At 48.4% G+C, this 19,196-nt stretch overlaps 1 protein-coding gene across 2 annotated transcripts in view; it reads right to left on the reverse strand.

The window, feature by feature from the left end:
- Positions 1-541: 541 nt before the first annotated feature.
- Positions 542-19,196, reverse strand: part of CFDP1 (craniofacial development protein 1) — a 126,680-nt gene continuing 108,025 nt past the window's right edge. For both annotated transcript variants that reach the window (XM_073882309.1, XM_025860525.2), the window contains 2 exons: positions 11,514-11,672; positions 542-851 (listed from right to left, as the gene is read on the reverse strand). In XM_073882309.1, coding sequence (XP_073738410.1) covers positions 761-851; positions 11,514-11,672 — 250 coding nt within the window. In that variant the 3' untranslated portion in view covers positions 542-760. The remainder of the gene's footprint in view (positions 852-11,513; positions 11,673-19,196) is intronic.

Raw genomic sequence — 19,196 nt, forward strand, 5'->3', positions numbered from 1 at the left:
TACTCAGGACACCCAGACACACACACCCCAAAAGCAAACTGTGGGATTTACTGCTTTATTACTATGAAGTTTGGAATTTAAATTTTCCTAAGGAGTATAAAAAAAGAGTCTTTCAGAGTTTTCTTTGACAGAAAGAATTACTGAGGTGGGAGCACATCTTAAACTGACTTGAACTCTGGGAAGAGGAGAAAGGCTGAAGGGAAAAAAAATCCCTAATTCAGCAATAATACATGCTTACTTTCAGCCTGACCTTGTACCAGTTAAGTAGGAATCCCGTTCAGCAGGGAGAAGAGAGCAGGAGAGAAGCAGCAGCAGAACAAGAACCAAACTGCAGGGACTTGGCATTCCACCCACCCTCGGGAGCCTCCGTCCCCCGGTCTCGGGTACAAGGCCGACTCCAGAACAGGCCCCAGAAATTCAGCCCCGGGCTGGTTGTGCTCTTCCTTGGGGCCAGCTCGGGCAGGCCAGGATGTGCGGGCCTGGCCGGTGGCCTTCGCAGCAGAATAAAGGGAAGGCCAGTGGTGTCATCTTCACCAGCCTCTTGTAGGACCAACTTTTATTTTTATTTTTTTCAAGGACAAACTTTTAAAAGTAAAATGGATGAAACCATGTAAGGTCAAGAAACAAAGACAGAAATTCAACGTGGAAAAAAGACCTTGCTGGGAAACAGCTGATGAGAAACACCAGAAATATTTCACAGATGCACCAGAAGCTCACATTGTCAACAGGATTAAGCTGCTACTGATTTCCCGCCATGACATCAGGGTTTCATTTTGCTCAGCCTGAGATCTCGCTCGAGTTCAAACTGCCTGTGGTCCACTCGGTCTAGAAAAGCCTTCCGTTCAATGTACCTAGAAGATAATATAAAATGTTTGTCAGCAGACTCCTGTAGGAGAAAAACGTCTCCCCTGCACTGTCCCGCCCCCCGGGTGTGAACACCACCCCCCCAGGTGTCCACTTGACCCAGTGGGATCCCTGGGTTACAGCAAATACACACAGATTACCACAGCTGGTACCCAGAGTTATCACCCACGACTCGCCCAGTAACATCCAAACCACTCACGCTTGGTCTAAACAAGATGCTTCTGGCTCAGAGGTCACTGCAAGTAAAATGGAAAAGAGAAAGCAACCACCTATCCGGGTTTGGTGGCAGGAAAATGCCTTGTTTTGTAACAAGGTTTTAGGGACAGAAAGTCAAGCACGGGTTCAGTGGGGGGATCTGTTACACATCAGCCGGGCCACATTGGTCAAGCACTCAACATCTCAGAGCCTTTTTTTTTTTTTTTTAAGATTTTATTTATTTATTTGACAGACAGAAAGAGACAGGAGAGAGGGAACACAAGCAGGGGGAGTGGGAGAGGGAGAAGCAGGCTTCCCGCTGAGCAGGGAGCCCGATGTGGGGCGTGATCCCAGGACCCTGGGATCATGACCTGAGTCGAAGGCAGACGCTTAACGACTGAGCCACCCAGGCGCCCTGAGCCTCATTTTTCTCAAGAGCAAAATAGTGATGCCGTATTTCCTGGTCTCAGTGGTGGGCGGAGACGGTGAGGGAGAGAAAGGTATGCATCCTGCATATCTATGGTATATGAAACTGAGAAAAGGTGCATCTGAAAATGGAAGAAACAGGGTCTTTTTTTTTTTTAAGATTTTATTTCCCGGGCGCCTGGGTGGCTCAGTTGGTTAAGCAACTGCCTTCGGCTCAGGTCATGATCCTGGAGTCCCGGGATCGAGTCCCACATTGGGCTCCCTGCTCGGCAGGGAGTCTGCTTCTCCTTCTGACCCTCTTCCCTCTTGTGCTCTCTATCTCTCATTCTCTCTCTCTCAAATAAATAAATAAAATCTTAAAAAAAAAAAAGATTTTATTTCCTTATTTGAGAGAGAGCACGAGAGCACGTGAGAGCATGAGCAGGGGGAGAAGCAGATTCCCTGCTGAGCAGGGAGCCCGATGCTGGGCTCAATCCCAGGACTCCAGGATCATGACCTGAGCAGGAGGCAGACACTTAACCGACTGAGCCACCTGGGCGCCCGAAACAGTCTTTGTAGAAACTACTTTCTCGGGGTGCCGTGAAGCTCAAGTGGGCACACAGAGTGGCTCACTTTAAAGGGATTTCACTGCCTTGGGCGCCCTCCTTCTTTCCCCCGCTCCTCTCCGGTGTCCTCTGCCCACTTGGGGCCAGAAGAGGCCTCCCTGAAGTTTCTCTAAGGGCATGAGAGCAAGAACAGCCACCCACAGTACACCTACGGGGCCCCTTAAAAGGTCGGTGCTGCTCGGCGGCCTAATGGGGGGCCAGGTTCAGCAGATGCGGCTTCCCCAGGCCCTCCCAGGCGGAATGGGAAGGAGGCGCAGGGCAGAAGCGGGAGGGGAAGGAGTGGCTAGCAGCTTAATGAGACAGGGCTGCATTTTAATGCACCTTCTTGCCCTAAAGCAGGCCGCATCTCACCCGGGGGAGGGGATCTCTGCTGCTAATTCATCTACTGAGAGAGCAAAACGGTCACTGAAAATAGACATAATTGAATCTCTGCACTAATTTTTCTTGCGTTGCACTGTGTAAAATGTGCATCTGTCATTACAAGGTCATTATGTTAGCAGGCTCAGGAGCCCGTATGCCTTCACTGAGTCCGGGGCCTGCTTGCCGGCCTCACGCTGTGGCCCCTAGCCCCATGCCTTCCTGCAGAGGTGGAGGTGGCTCGGAGTTCAAACCCTGACTGCCACCACCTAGCTGTGTGATTCTGGATACACCACATAACTTTGCCAATTCTGTTTCCTCATCTGCCAAGAGAAGAAAGAAAAATGGATCATCATCCCTACTCTGGAGGGCGGCAGGGTGGACTGAACGAAACTGTCCAAAAGTGCCTAGCAGAGCAGGCGCTCAAGAAAATAACAGCTAATGCTGTCACCCTCATCTGGGGAGGCCCAAGGACAACATATCCAAGAGGGGAGCGCAGTCAGGTCTCTTGATGGGTATTATCGGCGACTAGCTCAGGGATCAGGAGCTAAGCTGCTGCGTCTACACTGCCGACCAGAGGCCAGAATGGCTGGAAACGAACAGGTGGGCCTGCTCCTAGGTTTGACACAAGCCCATCGGGGCCAGGCCATCAGATTTAGCGGGTGAAACACAGGATGCCCCCCGGCTAAATGTGAATTTCAGATTCCCTGGCAGACAGGAAAGCCACAGACACCGTGGACCCCCTTCTGATAAAGAGAGAAGACAAGGTGGACTACGGTGGGGAAGCAGACATGTGACGGAACACACTCGCCTTCCACCTATCGCCAAGGGGCCTGTGATTCTCCAGAGGGGACTGCTAACCAAAATTGACCAAAGGGCTCTGCCACACTACGACCATCATTCTCCCCCACCTTAGTTTTCACCAGCCCTGGGTGAAGGCTGAGATGGGCAGCAGTATTTTGATAGCCCGAAATGACCCTTGGAAGTTCAGCAGGAAAAAAAGGGTGCATCTTGGCTAGAGAGGAATTTAGGACGTGTTTCAAGAGAGCCATTACCCAATGCTCTCTGTCGGAGAGTGCCTGGAGGGAAGGAAGAGGAAGTACGTGGCTTTGAGTAGTTGTGGTCTTTCTTCTCGATTTTCCTCTAAAGAGGAAGTGATACTTAAATTAGGATGCTCACGAAGCATGAAAGATGGCCTTGCAGGCTCCTGGAAGCAGTGCTAGGTCCAGCTGCATTTTAATGCACCTTCTTGCCCTAAAGCGGGCCTCGTCTACCTCCATGACCCCCAGGAGTCACGTTTTCAGCACCAGCACAACCTGGTGAGACTCTCAAGAGTGAAGCCAGGCTGGGTACTACCCAGGCAGGTGCAGGCAGAGCTCGGGTTAAGGGGAGGAGGATTCAGGCAGCCAAGAGGTGCGTATGTGCAGAATGCAACTGAATTCTGGAGGGCAACCCAGACAAAGGCCGTCAAGGTGGGCCTGGCGACTTCATTTCCCCATTCACAGCCATGTGTAGCTGCTAACAGGATCCAGCCAAGAGCTGGCCAGGAACAAAACTTCTATTGGACACGGACCACTCCCCTCCCTGAAAGACAGGAAAGGTGCCGAGGATGAGATGGGCTCTGATATTTACTATTTGTTTCACTTTGGACAAGATACTTAATTTCCGTGCCTTAGTTTTCTTCTCTGTGAAACAGGAATAAAAATTATAGCAGCCCTCTGACAATGCGGTGATCCTGTGAGAAGTGCTCTGTAAACAATAAAACAAAGAACAGCTGAGCATTGAGGGGTTCTTGCTTCCCATTTCTGACCCAACTGTATCACTACAAAGCCTCAGACCCCGGGACAGCTGCAACAGGGGCCGAGACCAAATGCTCCGGGAGGAGCAAGGGTTTGTGGGGAAGGCCGCCTCCTCCGAGGTGGCCCAGGTAGCTGGCCTATTTAAAGCGAGCTCCAGAGAGTTTTCAGGCACCTTAAGTGGGTTACAGCCCCGGACACAACCACCAGCTGACAAGTGCAATGGTGCCTTTCTGGCCTGTGCCCAGCACTCCTGGGGACCCAGCCCGATTGGGCCCAGTCCCCGGGGAAGCTGGGGGTATGTGTGGGTGGGGGGGTCATCCCTTCCTGCTACTAGTGCTCTATGTGGCCCATTTACCCTCAAGGAAGCGGCTCTTTACTGTCATTAATAAAACACGCTAATAGCACCAAAACCTAAGGGACTTTCTAGCTTTTCCTTTCAGAACCAGGTTAGATACAACAGGTTCTGGCACCTTTTTGATCTTTCGACCCAAATTACTCTTCTGGTACCAAATGTTTGTGATCCAGGCCAACAAGGAGGGAGGGAAAGATGGAAGAACAGAGGAAAAGGGTAGAAAATGCTTCTAGGAGGTATGTTGGTACCTACTCCACAGGCAAATGAAGGATGCAAATGAAGGATGGCCATCCACCCAAAAAGTCAGAGGTCTTTGAGGCTGGGAGGGCCCAACAGGGGCACCCATCCTGGCCACAGCCCACGAGAGGCTGCCTGCCCCCTGGTCGGGGAAAGCGCAAAGGGAGGTGTGGGTACATGTGACGCCGGTACATGACTGAGGGCATTTCCAGCTGCGTTACTACTCTGTCCCCAGCGTCCAGTCGCCCAAGCAAGCACGCAGTGCCGCACAAACGCGACCGGGAACGCGGGTCAGCTCAGTGCCCAGCACCAGGAGGCAGTGGGCCATGAAGGCCGTCTCAAGATAAAGCCCTGTGATGGATTTAGTAAGGTAGGCCCTCTTCTGCCCGAGAGAAGCAAGCCGCCCAGTGTCACACAAGCCCGCGTCCCCCTCACCCCGTGGAAGAGTGTGCAACTTGTAAACTGCTTGAGGCCCAAAGTAGAAGAATGGTGATTTGAATGAAGCTTCTCCCCTGCTTTCCTCCCATCTCACCAGGTTTTGCTGGTGCTGAAAGCGTGACTCCTGGGGGTCATGGAGGTAGACTGTTTGGAGAAAAAATTATTTTCTCCGGGCTCTCTTGCACGTCTCTCCACATCACAAGCACACCTGCTTTCCAATCATGGTGCTCCCTGACCTTCGATTTGATTGCCAGTAGCAGCCAAGCCTGGGCCTGCAGTCCGCTCAGGCACGGTGCCCTCAGCCCTTCCCCAGGCCTGTTGGCCTCCGCCTCGGCTGACAGTGCCCGCTGCCGGGGAAGCCGTGTGCTCGGGGACGGGGCTGGAGGGAGCAGTGCGAAACGCTGCGCTGACCCAGGAGCCTGGGGCTCAGAGCGAGAGTTGCGACCCTTTGCTGTGCCGATGACTGACCATCTTGGAGACAGGTGTTTTAACCAACTCTGCTGCCTAGGCATCAGAGTCCATCATTCTGATGGACCTGATGTCATGCTCTTCTTTTCTGGGGGGCTGATTCTAGTCCTACTAGGTTCCAACACAAAGTCATTACTGTCTGGTGGCTAGTGGGTCAGGCATTTGGACAGTGAGGTAGCTCTGCACCTGCTCTGGGCTGGGTCCTCTTCTAGGTGCTGGTGACAGGTGGTGAACCTGCCCCTTGTTGTTGGAGGCTCACCGTGTATGGAAGAGAACACGATGACACACTCCAACAAAGTGCTATGACTGATGGTTCCTCGGGTGGGGTTACTCTAGAGAGGGGCATCTGAGTCGAACCCTGAGTGACAAGAGCAAGTCATCATGGAGGAGGACCTGGAGGAGCCCTACAGAGGCTAGGCCATCATGCGCGGGGGAGAAGGGGGTACGAGGTGGGCAGGAGACAGCTCAGGAAGAGCCTAGAATGCCAGTAAGGAGCTGAACACTGACTGCAAGTGCTCCTGGGGGGGTCTTCCAGAAGGGAACAGAGGAAAAATAGTTTGTATTAAAAAAATCCTTTTAGCTACTGTAGGGGAGAACGGAGGGAAGGGGACAGACAGATCAAAGCAGGGAGTACGACAGGTGTACTGGAGGGGTGGCAGTGGGGCTGGACAGAGGGCATGGAATGAAGTATTTTATGACAGAACTGTCTACTGGGCTTTTGCATGTGAACTGAAAGAGAAAATCAAGGATAACTCCTAGGTTTTTCTTTTAACAGTTGGGTGGATGGTGATGGTGTCATTTTCTGAGAAGTCTGAGGAAGAAGACTTTATGGAAAGAAAGGCAAGTATTTGATTTTGCATGTTAAGTTTGATGTGTGTCTAGGACATGCAAATGAAGGTGTCAACCCAACAGCTGATTTGGGAGTCTGAAGCTCAGTGGAATGGTCGGGCAAGGGAGAGCTTTTCTGGGAGTCATCAGCAGAATGTGGTACCTAAGCTGTGGAACTGGAACTAGTGAGCTCTCCTGGGCGGGGTTGGTCTGCAGGCAATGGGAGGACAGACAGCTGCCCAGAGCTCAGTCCTGGGACTTTCCAAGTTTAAAAGCTGGGGAAAGGAAGGACTAGCCAGGGAGGCCGGGAGGACATACCCCCACGCTGTATCTACCACCTTTGTGGAAAGTATTCCTGAAGGGTTGGCAGGAAGACACCAGGAGGGAATCTAAAGGAATCAGGCACCCAGCTTTCCGTTTGCAGTAATGCCCCTGACAGTGTGGTCAGTAACGGCAGATAGAAGAGAGAAGAGTGAGCATAGGACTCACTATATTTACAAACACACCAGATATCTCCTCTACCTAATTCTCATAAACGTGAGAGGTATATATACTACAGAGTTTCTACTTTATAGATGAAGACGTGGGCTATAACACATGGCAGGTTGGTAGCAGGATTTAAATTCAACTTCAATTCAGTTTTATTTTTTAAAGATTAATTTGAAAGAGAGAGAGAGAATGCGCTCTGTGCACTCGCACACAATTGAGTGGGGGTGGGGAGGGGCAGAGGGAGAGAGAATCTCTAGCAGACTCCCCACTGAGTGTGGAGCCTGACCTGGGGCTCGATCTCACAATCCTGAGATCATGACCTGAGCTGAAATCAAGAGGAGGACATCTAACCAACTGCACCACCTGGGCACCCCAGTTTCAATTCAGTTTTGTCATAAAATGTAACACACAAGATTAAAGTGAATAAAACGGGCAAGGCAAACGCCCTGTCGTAAAGCAAGTGCTCACGTGGCCATGGCCAGATGAAGAAGTGGAAGGCTGGCAGCCCGGAGGAGGCCCCTGCATAACTCTCCTTCCAACGTCAGCCTGGCCAGGTGCGAGCTTGCCTGCCTTTGAAGTTTCCATGCCCTCAACATTTTGGTCTAGTTGTGCCTAATTTTGAACTTGACATAAATAGACTTATACCGTGAATTCTTCTGTGACTTGCTTCTTTCACAAAATAACTCAACAGATGCACTGCTTTTGCCCATCTTTGACCTTTATGTAAATGGGATCATACTGTGTGAACTTCTTGGTGTTACTATGTTATTGAAATTTACCCATGTTCATTCCCAAAATGGTGTCACTTAGGTTAAAGCCCCAAGTCAGTCAACCCAGACTTAATACCCAACCTCACTGCAGTTTCAACCCTCTAGGAATGTAACCTTTAACCGGTCAGTCAGGAATTCTCCGGTCAGCACCAATAAGGTTGTATGTCACATGGGCCTTCTTCATCCTCCAAAGGAAGAGGAGGTAATCCACCTACTAAAACCCTTTTGTCCCCAGACGGAGGTGACCTCACCTGAAATAATCCTTCTATTTATGACTTCCTTGTCCTGCCTTTAAAAACCTTTCCCTTTCTGTAGCCCTCTGGAGCTTCCCTCTACTTGGTAGACGGGATGCTGCCTGATTCATGAACCATTTAATACGATCTCCACACTTTGCCTGTTGCATTACTGGTAGATACTTGAGTTGTTTCCAGTTTGGGGATATTATGAAAACACTATCATTGAAATCCTCACACCTGTCTTTGGGGAACGCACAACGGAATTTCTGCTGGGAACACAGCTGGGGTGGGACTGCTGAGTCGCAGGGAGTAAGTGCAGCCTGGTGGTCAAGGCCAAGGGGGACATCCGAGCGTGAGCTGTCATATCTCCCAGATGCACTGTTTCCATCATCATCAGGCAACCGTCTCTTCGTTTCTGGTCATGCTTTTTTTGTCTCCAAGTCTGTTTTGTCTACTATCAGCTTTCTTCTGGTTCGTGGCTGCATGGCTTATCCTGTCACCCATCTTTTTTATTGTCACCAATTCTGCATCCCACTGTTTTGACGTGTGTCTTTTAACCGGTATATAGTTGTTTTTTGTTTTCTAATTCAATATGTCAATCTCTGTCCCTTCACTGGAGCGTTTAGTTTATTGACATTCAGTGAAAGTTCTGGTAAATTTTCTGCAAAGAATGTAGACAACGGATGTATCAGATACAGATTTTAGAACAGATCTGGTCCTGTGCCTGCAGTTTCTCCAGGTACCTCGTCTCCTTATGTGCATATTTTAAGATGGCAAACTTGCCTTTAAAATAACTGGACAAAAATAACCCAATATTGACCAATCTGCTTCAAATTCTATCCAATCTTTACAAGCGGAAAGATGTGTTAGCATTTACTGAACTGGAGTTACTATCAAAACATAAAAAGCATGACATAAGCTTTTATCTCAATCCAATCTTATTTTAATCAGGACTGCATAACAGGAATATTTTTACCATCATTTATGACTTGAATTCTTGTATAAGAGATCAATTTAAATTTGGTACTTGTGAAAAGGTCTTATAAATATATATATGGCAGAGATCAATCAATACTCATAGGGAGCTCTTCTGAGATGTTATCAAATATGACTTTCCCCCCCTTCTGGGTTTCAGCAAAGATCACTTTTACTCCAGGGGGATGCCTCTTGGGATTCTCCACATAGTCCCTCAGAGTAGCCCCTCCCGGTGATGCCTTTGTTGTTGCTGGCATCTGTGTAAGAGAATTTGGGGCCTGACCTGCCTCTGCCCAAACAGACCTTACAGGTTTGGTTCTTGTGCTTCTGTCAACACTGTGGCACTGGGCACACTTCTCTGGAGAAATCTTCTTGCCCTTCTTGACATTCCTGGTTTTGAACTTGGCTCTCCAATTACGTATGTGTTGGAAAGGCTCAGCCAGCAGCTGGTTGTCTTGCTCTCATCTCTAGAATTTTGATGCTACGGTCTAGTGATTCTCCACCCTGGCTGTGCATCAGAAGCACCTGAGGAGTGAGTTAAAGATACAAGTCTCTGTGACTCTCGATTCAGTGGCCCTGTATAGTAGTGGCCTTGTCATCCCAACTCTGAAACCACCCCTACAAGACGATTCTCATGCTAAGCCAAGGTAAGAATCCGAGCTACAGCGTGTTCCCTGGACTAGACTAGGGGTTGGGCCCCTTTAATCTGCCTGCAAGAGTTAGGAAAGGCAAGTGAGTGGAGGTGTGGGGACGGGCACTAGAGAGGGAAGGTGAGAAGAGCCAGAGGCAGAGCAAAGAAGTCATCAGATTTGCCCTGGAAAAACACAATCAGATCGGTGGAATCATCGGGGGGGGGGGGGGGAGGAGTCTCAGAGAAGTGGGGAAAGCAGGGCGCTTAAAAGCTGCACGCCTATTAGTGGTTCCCGAACCCAGTTACGTGATTTTCCATTGCCTGAGAAGTCCTCATTGGGCAGATGGCCTTTTAATCTTGTTTTCTCTTCCAGTCTACATTTTATTAGCTCTGCCTTATCTTCAACAGCACCACTCCCTACTTTTATAAGACCTCTATTAACTTGAGCAGAAGAAACAGTGTCCGCCCCACATAATCAATACCCAGAGGACCAATAGAGTGTCGCACACACTGGCAGATCCCCTGCTGCCTTGGATCACCAGGCAAACGTGGAGAAGAGGAATGAGCTGTGAGCAACGAGAGCGGAGTCAAAGGTGGGGAGGTCTGGGGCAAACGTCAAAGACCTTCTCTAGGTAACAGCGTCTCCTGTCTGGGCTTTATCCTGGGCCTTCCTCAGAGGACTCTGGCACTCCCACCTCGGTCCTGCAGCATTCCATCTTTGACAGAAGACTGATTCAGAAGTCTGATGGCTAACCAAGCTCATAAAGTCATTTAACAAAAAATTTTTTAAACATACTGATCAGCTTCTAGGTTAATTCAAATAATCTTGAAGCCCAATTTAGAAATGTGACCCAGAAAATCACCCCCTCACCTGTCTGTATTATAACTTAGCTTAGAAGCTGAATGACTACCACTTAATGCACACTTCTATGTGACAGGTGCTCTGCAAAGCACTTTATGTACTTCATGTGCATTATGTGTATGTGTCATACATGTGTTACACGCATTATCTTATGAGATCCTCACACTTACCCCCAGCGTGGTATCATTACCCCAATTCACAGGCAAAGGAGCTGAGTTTCAGAAATGCTCTGTGTGTTGCAGGGAGAGCCCTTCCTGGTGAAGGGCAGGGCGGGGAGGACCCAGACTGTCTGACAGCCACACGGCACTTCTTTTCACCATTAGGGGCGGGGGGAGTGATGACCTTGAGCCATGGACCCTGTTAGCTTCTTAGCTCCTTCTGAGGTTCCGAAGTACTCACCAAACACTGCCTTTCTTGATATTCTTGACTACAGAGCCTATGGACATCCTCTTCATACACCAAAGTGAAGAGGAGGGGTGCAAGTGATAGCCAGGGTGCCGTGTGAGGGCCAGCATGTCATGTAGGTTGAAGCCCCAGGCCGGGCCACAATGACATGGACAAAAACAATCCACAATAAGACGACAACATCTAGGCACTCTGTTGGCTCTGCTCTGGAAGCACTGCGCTGGTCTGGCTTCTCAGAAGACCAAATAATTCCGATCAGGACAAGGCGGATACAGCGAGCCAGATCTGACCACGTGACGAAACGAGGTGACTTAAAGTTCCCGGGAGATGTCCGTTGTCATTCGGCGAGCTCGGCTTGGCAGACATGACTGGCCCCGCCCTGCCCACCCCCACCGCCCCCAGTGTTCTTCTCACCCAGAGGACCGGTTCCACATTAGAACAGAGCTTCACCGACAAACGGACAAAATTTGCTTCACCAGGAGAAGTGCCTGCTTATTTAAACTGGGTGGCCTGTCTACAATAAACTTTTTCAGATTTTTTAGAATTTTCAGAGGAACAGAATCTACTAGTTCTTACCCCTCCTTCCCTCGATTATGGATGGCTAGTTCTTCACCAATGCCCTCTTCCTCCTTGAAGCTCTCCCAGTCCAATTTGGACTTCTCTAGGGTGCTCATCTTCTGCTTCTTGGCTCCAATTTTCCCCAAAAGGCTGCTCATGCCACTTGATCTTTTTAACCTAGAGAAAGTGAAAAAAATGAAACATGTAGCATGTAAAAACTCTTGATTGATATTTTTTTTCTGACTGGCACGGGGCTCCCTAGATTAGGGCTATTTATCTTAATGGAAACCATTTTTGTATTTAGGGTTCCTCCTGTCTGCTGTGGAGAACACTAGGTAGACCAGAATTCGAATGCACTTTTCCTGCCTAACATCTCTGACTGCTCTAAGGACCTAGGAAAAGGAAATCCTAAAGCCCTCCGTATGCTCTGCAGGACAGGTCTCTGCTTGCAGGCAGGGAGAAGCACAGCATGATTCAGACACGGCTTTGGAATCACATGCCTACGTTCATATTCCAGCTCTAACTGTGTGACTTTAGGCTACTTAACCACATCTGCCCTGGCTTCCTATCATCTACCAAGTGAATAGGGACTCAAGAGGGCTCCAGTGTATCTTCTATGTCAAGTGCTTTATGATAGCACCTGGCACAGAGTAAAGGTGTAATAAATGTCAGCCACGCTGAGTCAGTCATCATTTGTGCCCTCAAACCCCAGGGAATGCTTGTAAGAGAAAGAGAAACAGATCCCAACACTGATGAGCAAGAAGTCACAGTTATCTTAAAAGGACTCTTAAGATCAGTTTCCTTTTCGACTCCTGTGAGTCAGAACCCTGGATTTTCCTAGGAGGTGGAGAACATTCCTCACCCTGAAAGGAGGGAATATACAGCCTGTGTTCTCCTTGCTGGTGACACGACTGTGGACTGTGGGAGAAACCCCACATGCCCAAGGTCAAGTCTTAGCAGGTCACATGTTTCCAGTCATTGTTAAACGCAGGACAAAAAATAAGGAAAACAGAATGCAGCTAGTTAGTAAGAAGGTGGTATTAGGGGAAAGAACTATGGAAGGGACATGGCCTTTGGTCTCTTTATGAAACTAAAATACGTCGTATACCACCATGCAGGAAACTGGAAGTTACTTCCTGTCTTCCTGGGAAATGTAAGAGAGTCAAACGTGTACAATTTCTGTGAGCTAAAATCACAAGGCCTCCTGATAACATCAACAGTAATACCTTTCACTTGCCTACAATGCTCATTCTCCAGGTGCTTTATTCACTATTTTCTCATCTTCCTCTCACAATGGCCTGTGAAGGAGGACCACCGAGTCTCCGAATAGGGGGAAGAGCCTTTAAGAGGATCTAGTGTCACACTAACCCTTCTGAAACCCAGCTCCCTGCAGCACAGGGCCAGTGAAGGATGCCCCATTCCTGCCCCAGAATGACCAGACAGGCCGGTGTCCGAACTGAACACAAGACTTTCAGGTTGAACCATGACCCTCCACACCCTTGTCTATTCATGTTGGTCGGGAGGATGTTAGCTTCACTGTTGCGGTCATTTCCCACCACATGCTGTTAGCTTAACATTGACTCAGAATAGGCTGGGCAGGCATCATCATCCTCATTTTGAGTTGGACAAATAAACAGAGTTCAGAGAGGTTAAATGACACAACAAAGGTCAAGCCAATAGAAAACGCAGAACCAGGCCAAAGCAAGGTCTTTCTGACTCCCAGTGTGGTGCCCTGTGCTGTCTCACGACTAAGCTGAGAACTTACTTGAGATATTTTCTCACAGCTATTTACCTTCCAGTTTGCTTAAGAATTTTCCACACAGCTTTGAGCTTTCAATTCCCATCTTCTAAAAATTCTTTTCTAGATAACTCACTTCCTACAACAATCTCTCATCAAAACATGCACACACGCACACATGCGTGCACGCACACATTCAGGCTGTATTTACCGGGAGCAGAGCATGAGTGAGGATACAGGGACTTAGCATGTGTCCCCAGTCCTCACCATTATATCCTCCAACCTGGGCAACTGCAGTCTCTTCACCGGCCCCCTGACTTCTGTTCTGTCCCACTCTCACCTGCTCCACCTTGGCATCTATTCAATATACTGTCATCAGGGTGAGTTTTCTAGAACAGAAAGCTTATCATGTCTTTCTACTTCAATGTCTCTTCCCCGACCCCTTATTGCTCTTACAGGAAGACACGCTCCTTACCTTGAAAGGTCTTCCTGCTCTCCCCTCACCACATCTACCCTTGCCATCTAAGCTCCAACCATACGGTCCTGAACCTACAGTTCAGCTCCCATTCATCTGGTCTTGTCTCAGCTTAGAGACCCTGCCCAATCTCTGGATGAGATGCCTCCTGGTGGTGTTTCTAGCGCACCCAGTCCTTCTCCCATTACGGCACTGATCCTTCCCATAGCAGACGCTCGAGGACTCTTGATTCCAGCTGCCACCATACTGGTCAGGTCTCAGCAAGCTCAGAGTCAGTGACGACAACATCCACCAAAAGCACACACCTCGAGGCTTTCCTCTGCTGCCTGCAGGGGCTCCTCTGACCCTGCCTATGTGTCAGAAGCACTGCCTGGCCGTATGATGGGAGTTCATGCCATTGGGGCCACCCTCATGGAGGACAGGGGCTGTGGCCACATGGCCCAGCCTCCTGTCCTCACACAGGCAATTCTAGGAGGTCCTCTGAATGTTTCTCAGAAGTTCTGGTGGCAAGGAGCCCTTGCAGTCCTGGAAACACACTCTTATACTGCCTTTCCCTCCTTCCCCATCTCATTCCCTCTACCTCCTCACTCCTACTTCCCGAGGACGGTTTCCCAATGACTGACCTACGCTAACAGACTTATCCAAGGTTCTGCTTTGAAGGGAATCTAACAAAGATGCTTAGGAGCAACACTATTTTCCTGTGTGTGCTCTATCTCTCTGAGGGTACTTAAGCTCTGGGTCCCCAAATCTCTCTACATCACATGGACTGAGTTCTACAAACAGTAGGAACTCAATAAAGGTCACCTGGATCACAGAAACAAGGAGAGGGAGAGAATCAGATCTCTGCAGTTTAAATGAAGGGTGTTCAGAACACTTTTAAATTGGGGGATCCTAAGGGGTGTAATTTCCATTTGCATTCATTCACCAATCAGCTCTTTATTGAATTTCTGCTTTTACCTGGGCAGCCCCCTACGCTCTATACACCATCTCTCACTCTCAGCCTCTAGGTCTGACGGTATTCCCGAATTATACCATCTTTCTGACAAATCACTTTGAGAAGCCTAAGAAAATGATCTTTTGCTGCAGAGCAGTGAAGAGAGTTCCAGAACGGTAAAAAGCCATAATCGCCCTTCGCCTTGTCCACGCTAATGAGCAGCAAGTTGTCACCAGTGCTCAGATGCTTTAAGGAAAAGCTTCCAGGTCTGCCTTCATTGGATCATGAACATGGTTTGTGATTTCACAATCTGACAGTCTCAAAAGCAAAATTACCTGTCTTGTATTTGAGGCTAAATCAAAGTGAATGACACATTTACAGCAGCAGCCAAAACACGCAGAGGCTCATCATGACGGAGAGCCCTTTCTTCCTGGAACCTGGCAGGTGGGGTCCCTGAGGGCTTTCGAGAGCTCACACTCACCACCCCCTTCACACGGGGCTTCCATGGCACAAGCCTGGCATCACGCCACCACAGCTTTCTGCAGAGCACATTTACCGTGACCTTGGCCCTGTCTCTGCCGCGAAGGTTCATCAATCAGGCAGGCAGGAAAGCCTCGGCTTCTGGGCAAGGGTAGCTGGCCCTTTGCTGGGACAGAGTACTTCCGAGAGCGCCGCCGCGGTGCCGAGAGCGGCCAGCAAGGACGGAGTCCATCAGCACCGGCCTCCCACAGGCCTTCGGCAGCTGTGAAAAGGGGGAGGTCAGAATTCCCGTGGAGACCGCCCTGCTCTCAGCAGGAACTGGTGCACTTTCAGGTACCACATCAACATAACCACAGATTTCTCTATCTTCTGGATCCTAAGCCATAAGGGCAAGGTACTACCAGAGAGTTGGCTTTGACAGACCACCCCGTCCCCCTAGCCACGGATTTTCTGGCCTTGGGTCTAAAGTGTGGTGAGCTGTGTCACAGAAGACCACAGTATTTCATTCAGGAGACTCTTCATCCACCTGTTGCAAGGCAAAGTCCAAAGAAATGCACCATTCACTTGCCCATTGGCAGTTACACCCACAACGTTATACTCAGACATGTCCAGCACGTTGTTGCCTACAGGTTTCCAATATAACAATGGCATTTCAACCACCTCTTCCTGAATGTTGCAGTCCTCGACTGACTTAACTACTGTAAGTTCGATGTAAAGACTAAGCCTGTCCAAGTGGCATGGGCTCTGCTCGCCTCTGCTCTAAGCAGCAGGTTTTTAGGCCATAAGACAGCATGGCTGAGGGCAGTGGGCTCCTACCAAGCCTTTCTTTCTTTTTTTGTTAAGATTTTATTTATTTGAGAGAGAACAAGCAGGGGGAAGGACAGAGGGCGAAGCAGACTTCCTGCTGAGCAGGAAGCCCGATGCGGGGCTCGATCCTAGGGATCCTCGAGATCATGACCTGAGCCAAAGGCAGCTGCTTACTGACTAAGCCATTCAGGTGCCCCAAGCCTTTCTTTCTTACACATTCTGTCTAGTCATCCCTCAATAAGCAATTACCTTCAATCTCCTTTCCACGGCACGCAGCCCAATGTCCTGTGCTGACACTAGACACCAATGAAGACCTCACACGCAAAGATTCAGAAACTCAGAAAAAGTAAAGGGGACAAAAAGGCAAAATGAAAGTCATCTTTTTCCTTTCTGAATTCAAAGTTTACGATAATTTGCTAAAACTTCTTCTGCCTCTCTTTAGCACCAGAAATATAAGTTTAACAAAATTCACTGCAGCTAAATAAATGATAAACTCTATCCTGTAGAGTCTGTCAGAAGGTATTATAATAAGTTGTTTTCTTTGTTCCAGCCCCGTAAGCATGGACTCAGATCCACCCAACCAATTTGTTTTGTAGCCACCATCAAGACACTCTGGAGCCTGCTGTTTATTTACCAGAGGTGCTGGAAAGGAGCCGGGAAAAGAACTTAAGTGGAAATAGAGAGGAGGACAGGACGCCACAATTGGCTGTGAAGGAAATGTGGGCACATCCTTCCCCGCGATCTTTTAAAAATTGGCCCCAGGCACCCAGCCGGCCCACAGAATAGAATTTTAGGTTTCGGAGTGAATTTAGAGTCAGTCATTCATTGTATTCCTCCAACAGATTACTGAGAAATTACTGTATCCCAGACACTGTGCTTGGAACTGGGGACACACACAAACATAATGTATAATCTCTGGCTTCAGGGAGACAATGTAAGAGAGGAGATCCTCATACATGCAAACTGTAACTGTAGACTGTGAGGCCACAAAAGAGGAACCATCTGAGAGGCTGTTTAATTCAACCTCCTTATTTTACAGCTGAGTTAACTAAGATCCAAGAAGGTTAAGAAACCTGCCCAAGTTTCCAAGAGGAGACGTGGGACTAGTACTCAGTGCTTTTGACCTCCAGTCTGTCTTTTCCACTGGAGTTGGGGATCGCTTCCGTACTTCAACTTCTATCATTGCTAATTTGGGAGGGGGGCATTCTTACTTTCCCTGTTGTCCTGCTCCCTGTACACAGAGCCCATGGCTTACTCATTCTTGCCTCACAGTGTGGTACAAAGCCTCGCTATGCTGCATGTTTAAAGAACTAAATCGCCATGATTTGACAATGGGCTTATCCAAATGATTTTTTTCTCATAACAGAAAGAGGCAACACTGCACTTGAACCGACAGGCCAGAAAAGGTAGCTGCAAAAGTAGACCAGCAAGGATAGAGTCAACACATGTACAAGGAAGCACTACTGACCTTTACTTAGAACTTGAACACACAGAGCCCGGCTCCACTAGGCCTTCCGTCTCGTAACTTGCATAACCACTAAAATGCAAATTATTTGGAACAAAGATTCTTTGGCACAGATATGCAGTTTCCTTAGTATTTGTCATCTGTTTACAAGGCAGGAGTGGATTTTTTTTGTAGCTCACACATGGACTACTTTCCAGAGCCATACAAGGGTCTGGAATTGGCATGGTACTCCCTGAGAAATGGAAAGATATTTTACGTTGATAATTCTTCAGTGAGAGTTGTCTGCTTGGAACCACTGTTCTCTTTCAGACCTTCTTTGGATTTAGCTGAAATCTGTAAGAATGAAAAGTAAAGCCCTAATCCCTGGCCCAGTTTTACCCCTCACCTGTACAAATCTCTAAGCAGTCTCCCCAAAGCCCAAGACCAGACCACTCAGGGAAATGGCCTGGAAGCCAGCAGGGAGAGTTTAAATCGCATTTACTTCCCAACATTGTGCTAGCAGTATTCTATGGGACACTGGGCTCAGGAAAATAGAAAATCAGAAGTCAGACAAGAAGTTTCAATGATCTTAAACATTTTGTGGCTGAAAAATTGTCAGTACTCTTGAATCTATTATTAACATTGATAAAGTGCCAGCCCCCCCCCCAAGTGGCATCTCTCAGCAAAAGGTGACATAAAGGCCAGCAAATGGTAGCAGCTTCAGTGTTTATACAAATAGCAAGAGAGATCTGCCACTCAATTCTGTTGCTCTTCCACCAGTCCAAGAATGAAGTACACTTAGGTCTGTCTGGTATTTTTTTTTTTTTAAGATTTTATTTATTTATTTATTTAGTGAGTAAGGGAAGGGGCAGAGAGAGAGGGAGAGAGAGAATTTTTTTAATTATGTTAATCACCATACATTACATTAGTTTTTGATGTAGTGTTCCATGATTCATTGTTTGCATGTAACACCCAATGCTCCATGCAGAATGTGCCCTCTTTAATACCCATCACCAGGCTAACCCATCCCCCCCAACCCCTCCCCGCTAGAACCCTCAGTTTGTTTTTCAGAGTCCACAGTCACTCATGGTTCGTCTGGGAGAGAATCTTAAGGGGGCTCCACGCCCAGCGTGGATCCCGACACGGGACTCAATCCCACGACCGTGAGATCATGACCTGGGCCGAAATCAAGAGTCGGATGCTTAACCGACTGAGCCACCCAGGTGCCCCAAGTCTGTCTGATTTGATTTCAGCAGCACTACATCTTTAAAACATGTCTCTGAAACAAACCTGATTATTCTGGTGGCACAGTCTTGGATTTTCATCTCTTCTGAAACAATGTATTACAGAAAGCCCTTTCAAGCTCTTGTCTGTGAAGCACAGAGGTGGCTTGTGCCCTGCTCTGGCCTCTCAGCTGATGCTGGAAGCCCAATCACTCTAGCTCACTTGGTTCTACGGAAACGGACAGCTCTTCCGGGAGAGGACGCACCATCCATTCACAGTAAGCCATGAACTGCTCTCCTCTACCCTCACCGTCTCCTGGTCTCTATTGTAATCAAGGCCATTCATCTTGAGACAAGTAACTGGGATTAAGAGCTCTGCAGTGACAATGAAAAGGACGTTTTATTCTGGGGCAAGCTTTTTTCCTGGGATCTGCTAGACAGGGTTTATTAGCATCACACTCCAAGGGAAAGTTAATGTCCCTTTTCTCTGTGACAAATAGTCCCTCTACTGGTCTATTGTGCTGCTGAAACCAGCCAGTTCAGTGGGCTGGGGAGTCTTGCCACAAAGGGCCACTGTTTGTTTTTTTTATTGTTGCTTGT

This window comes from Callorhinus ursinus, unplaced genomic scaffold, assembly GCF_003265705.2.
Source record: "Callorhinus ursinus isolate GAN/ISIS: 27379988/994484 unplaced genomic scaffold, GSC_fseal_2.0 scaffold46, whole genome shotgun sequence".
NCBI classification, from domain to species: Eukaryota; Metazoa; Chordata; class Mammalia; order Carnivora; family Otariidae; genus Callorhinus; species Callorhinus ursinus.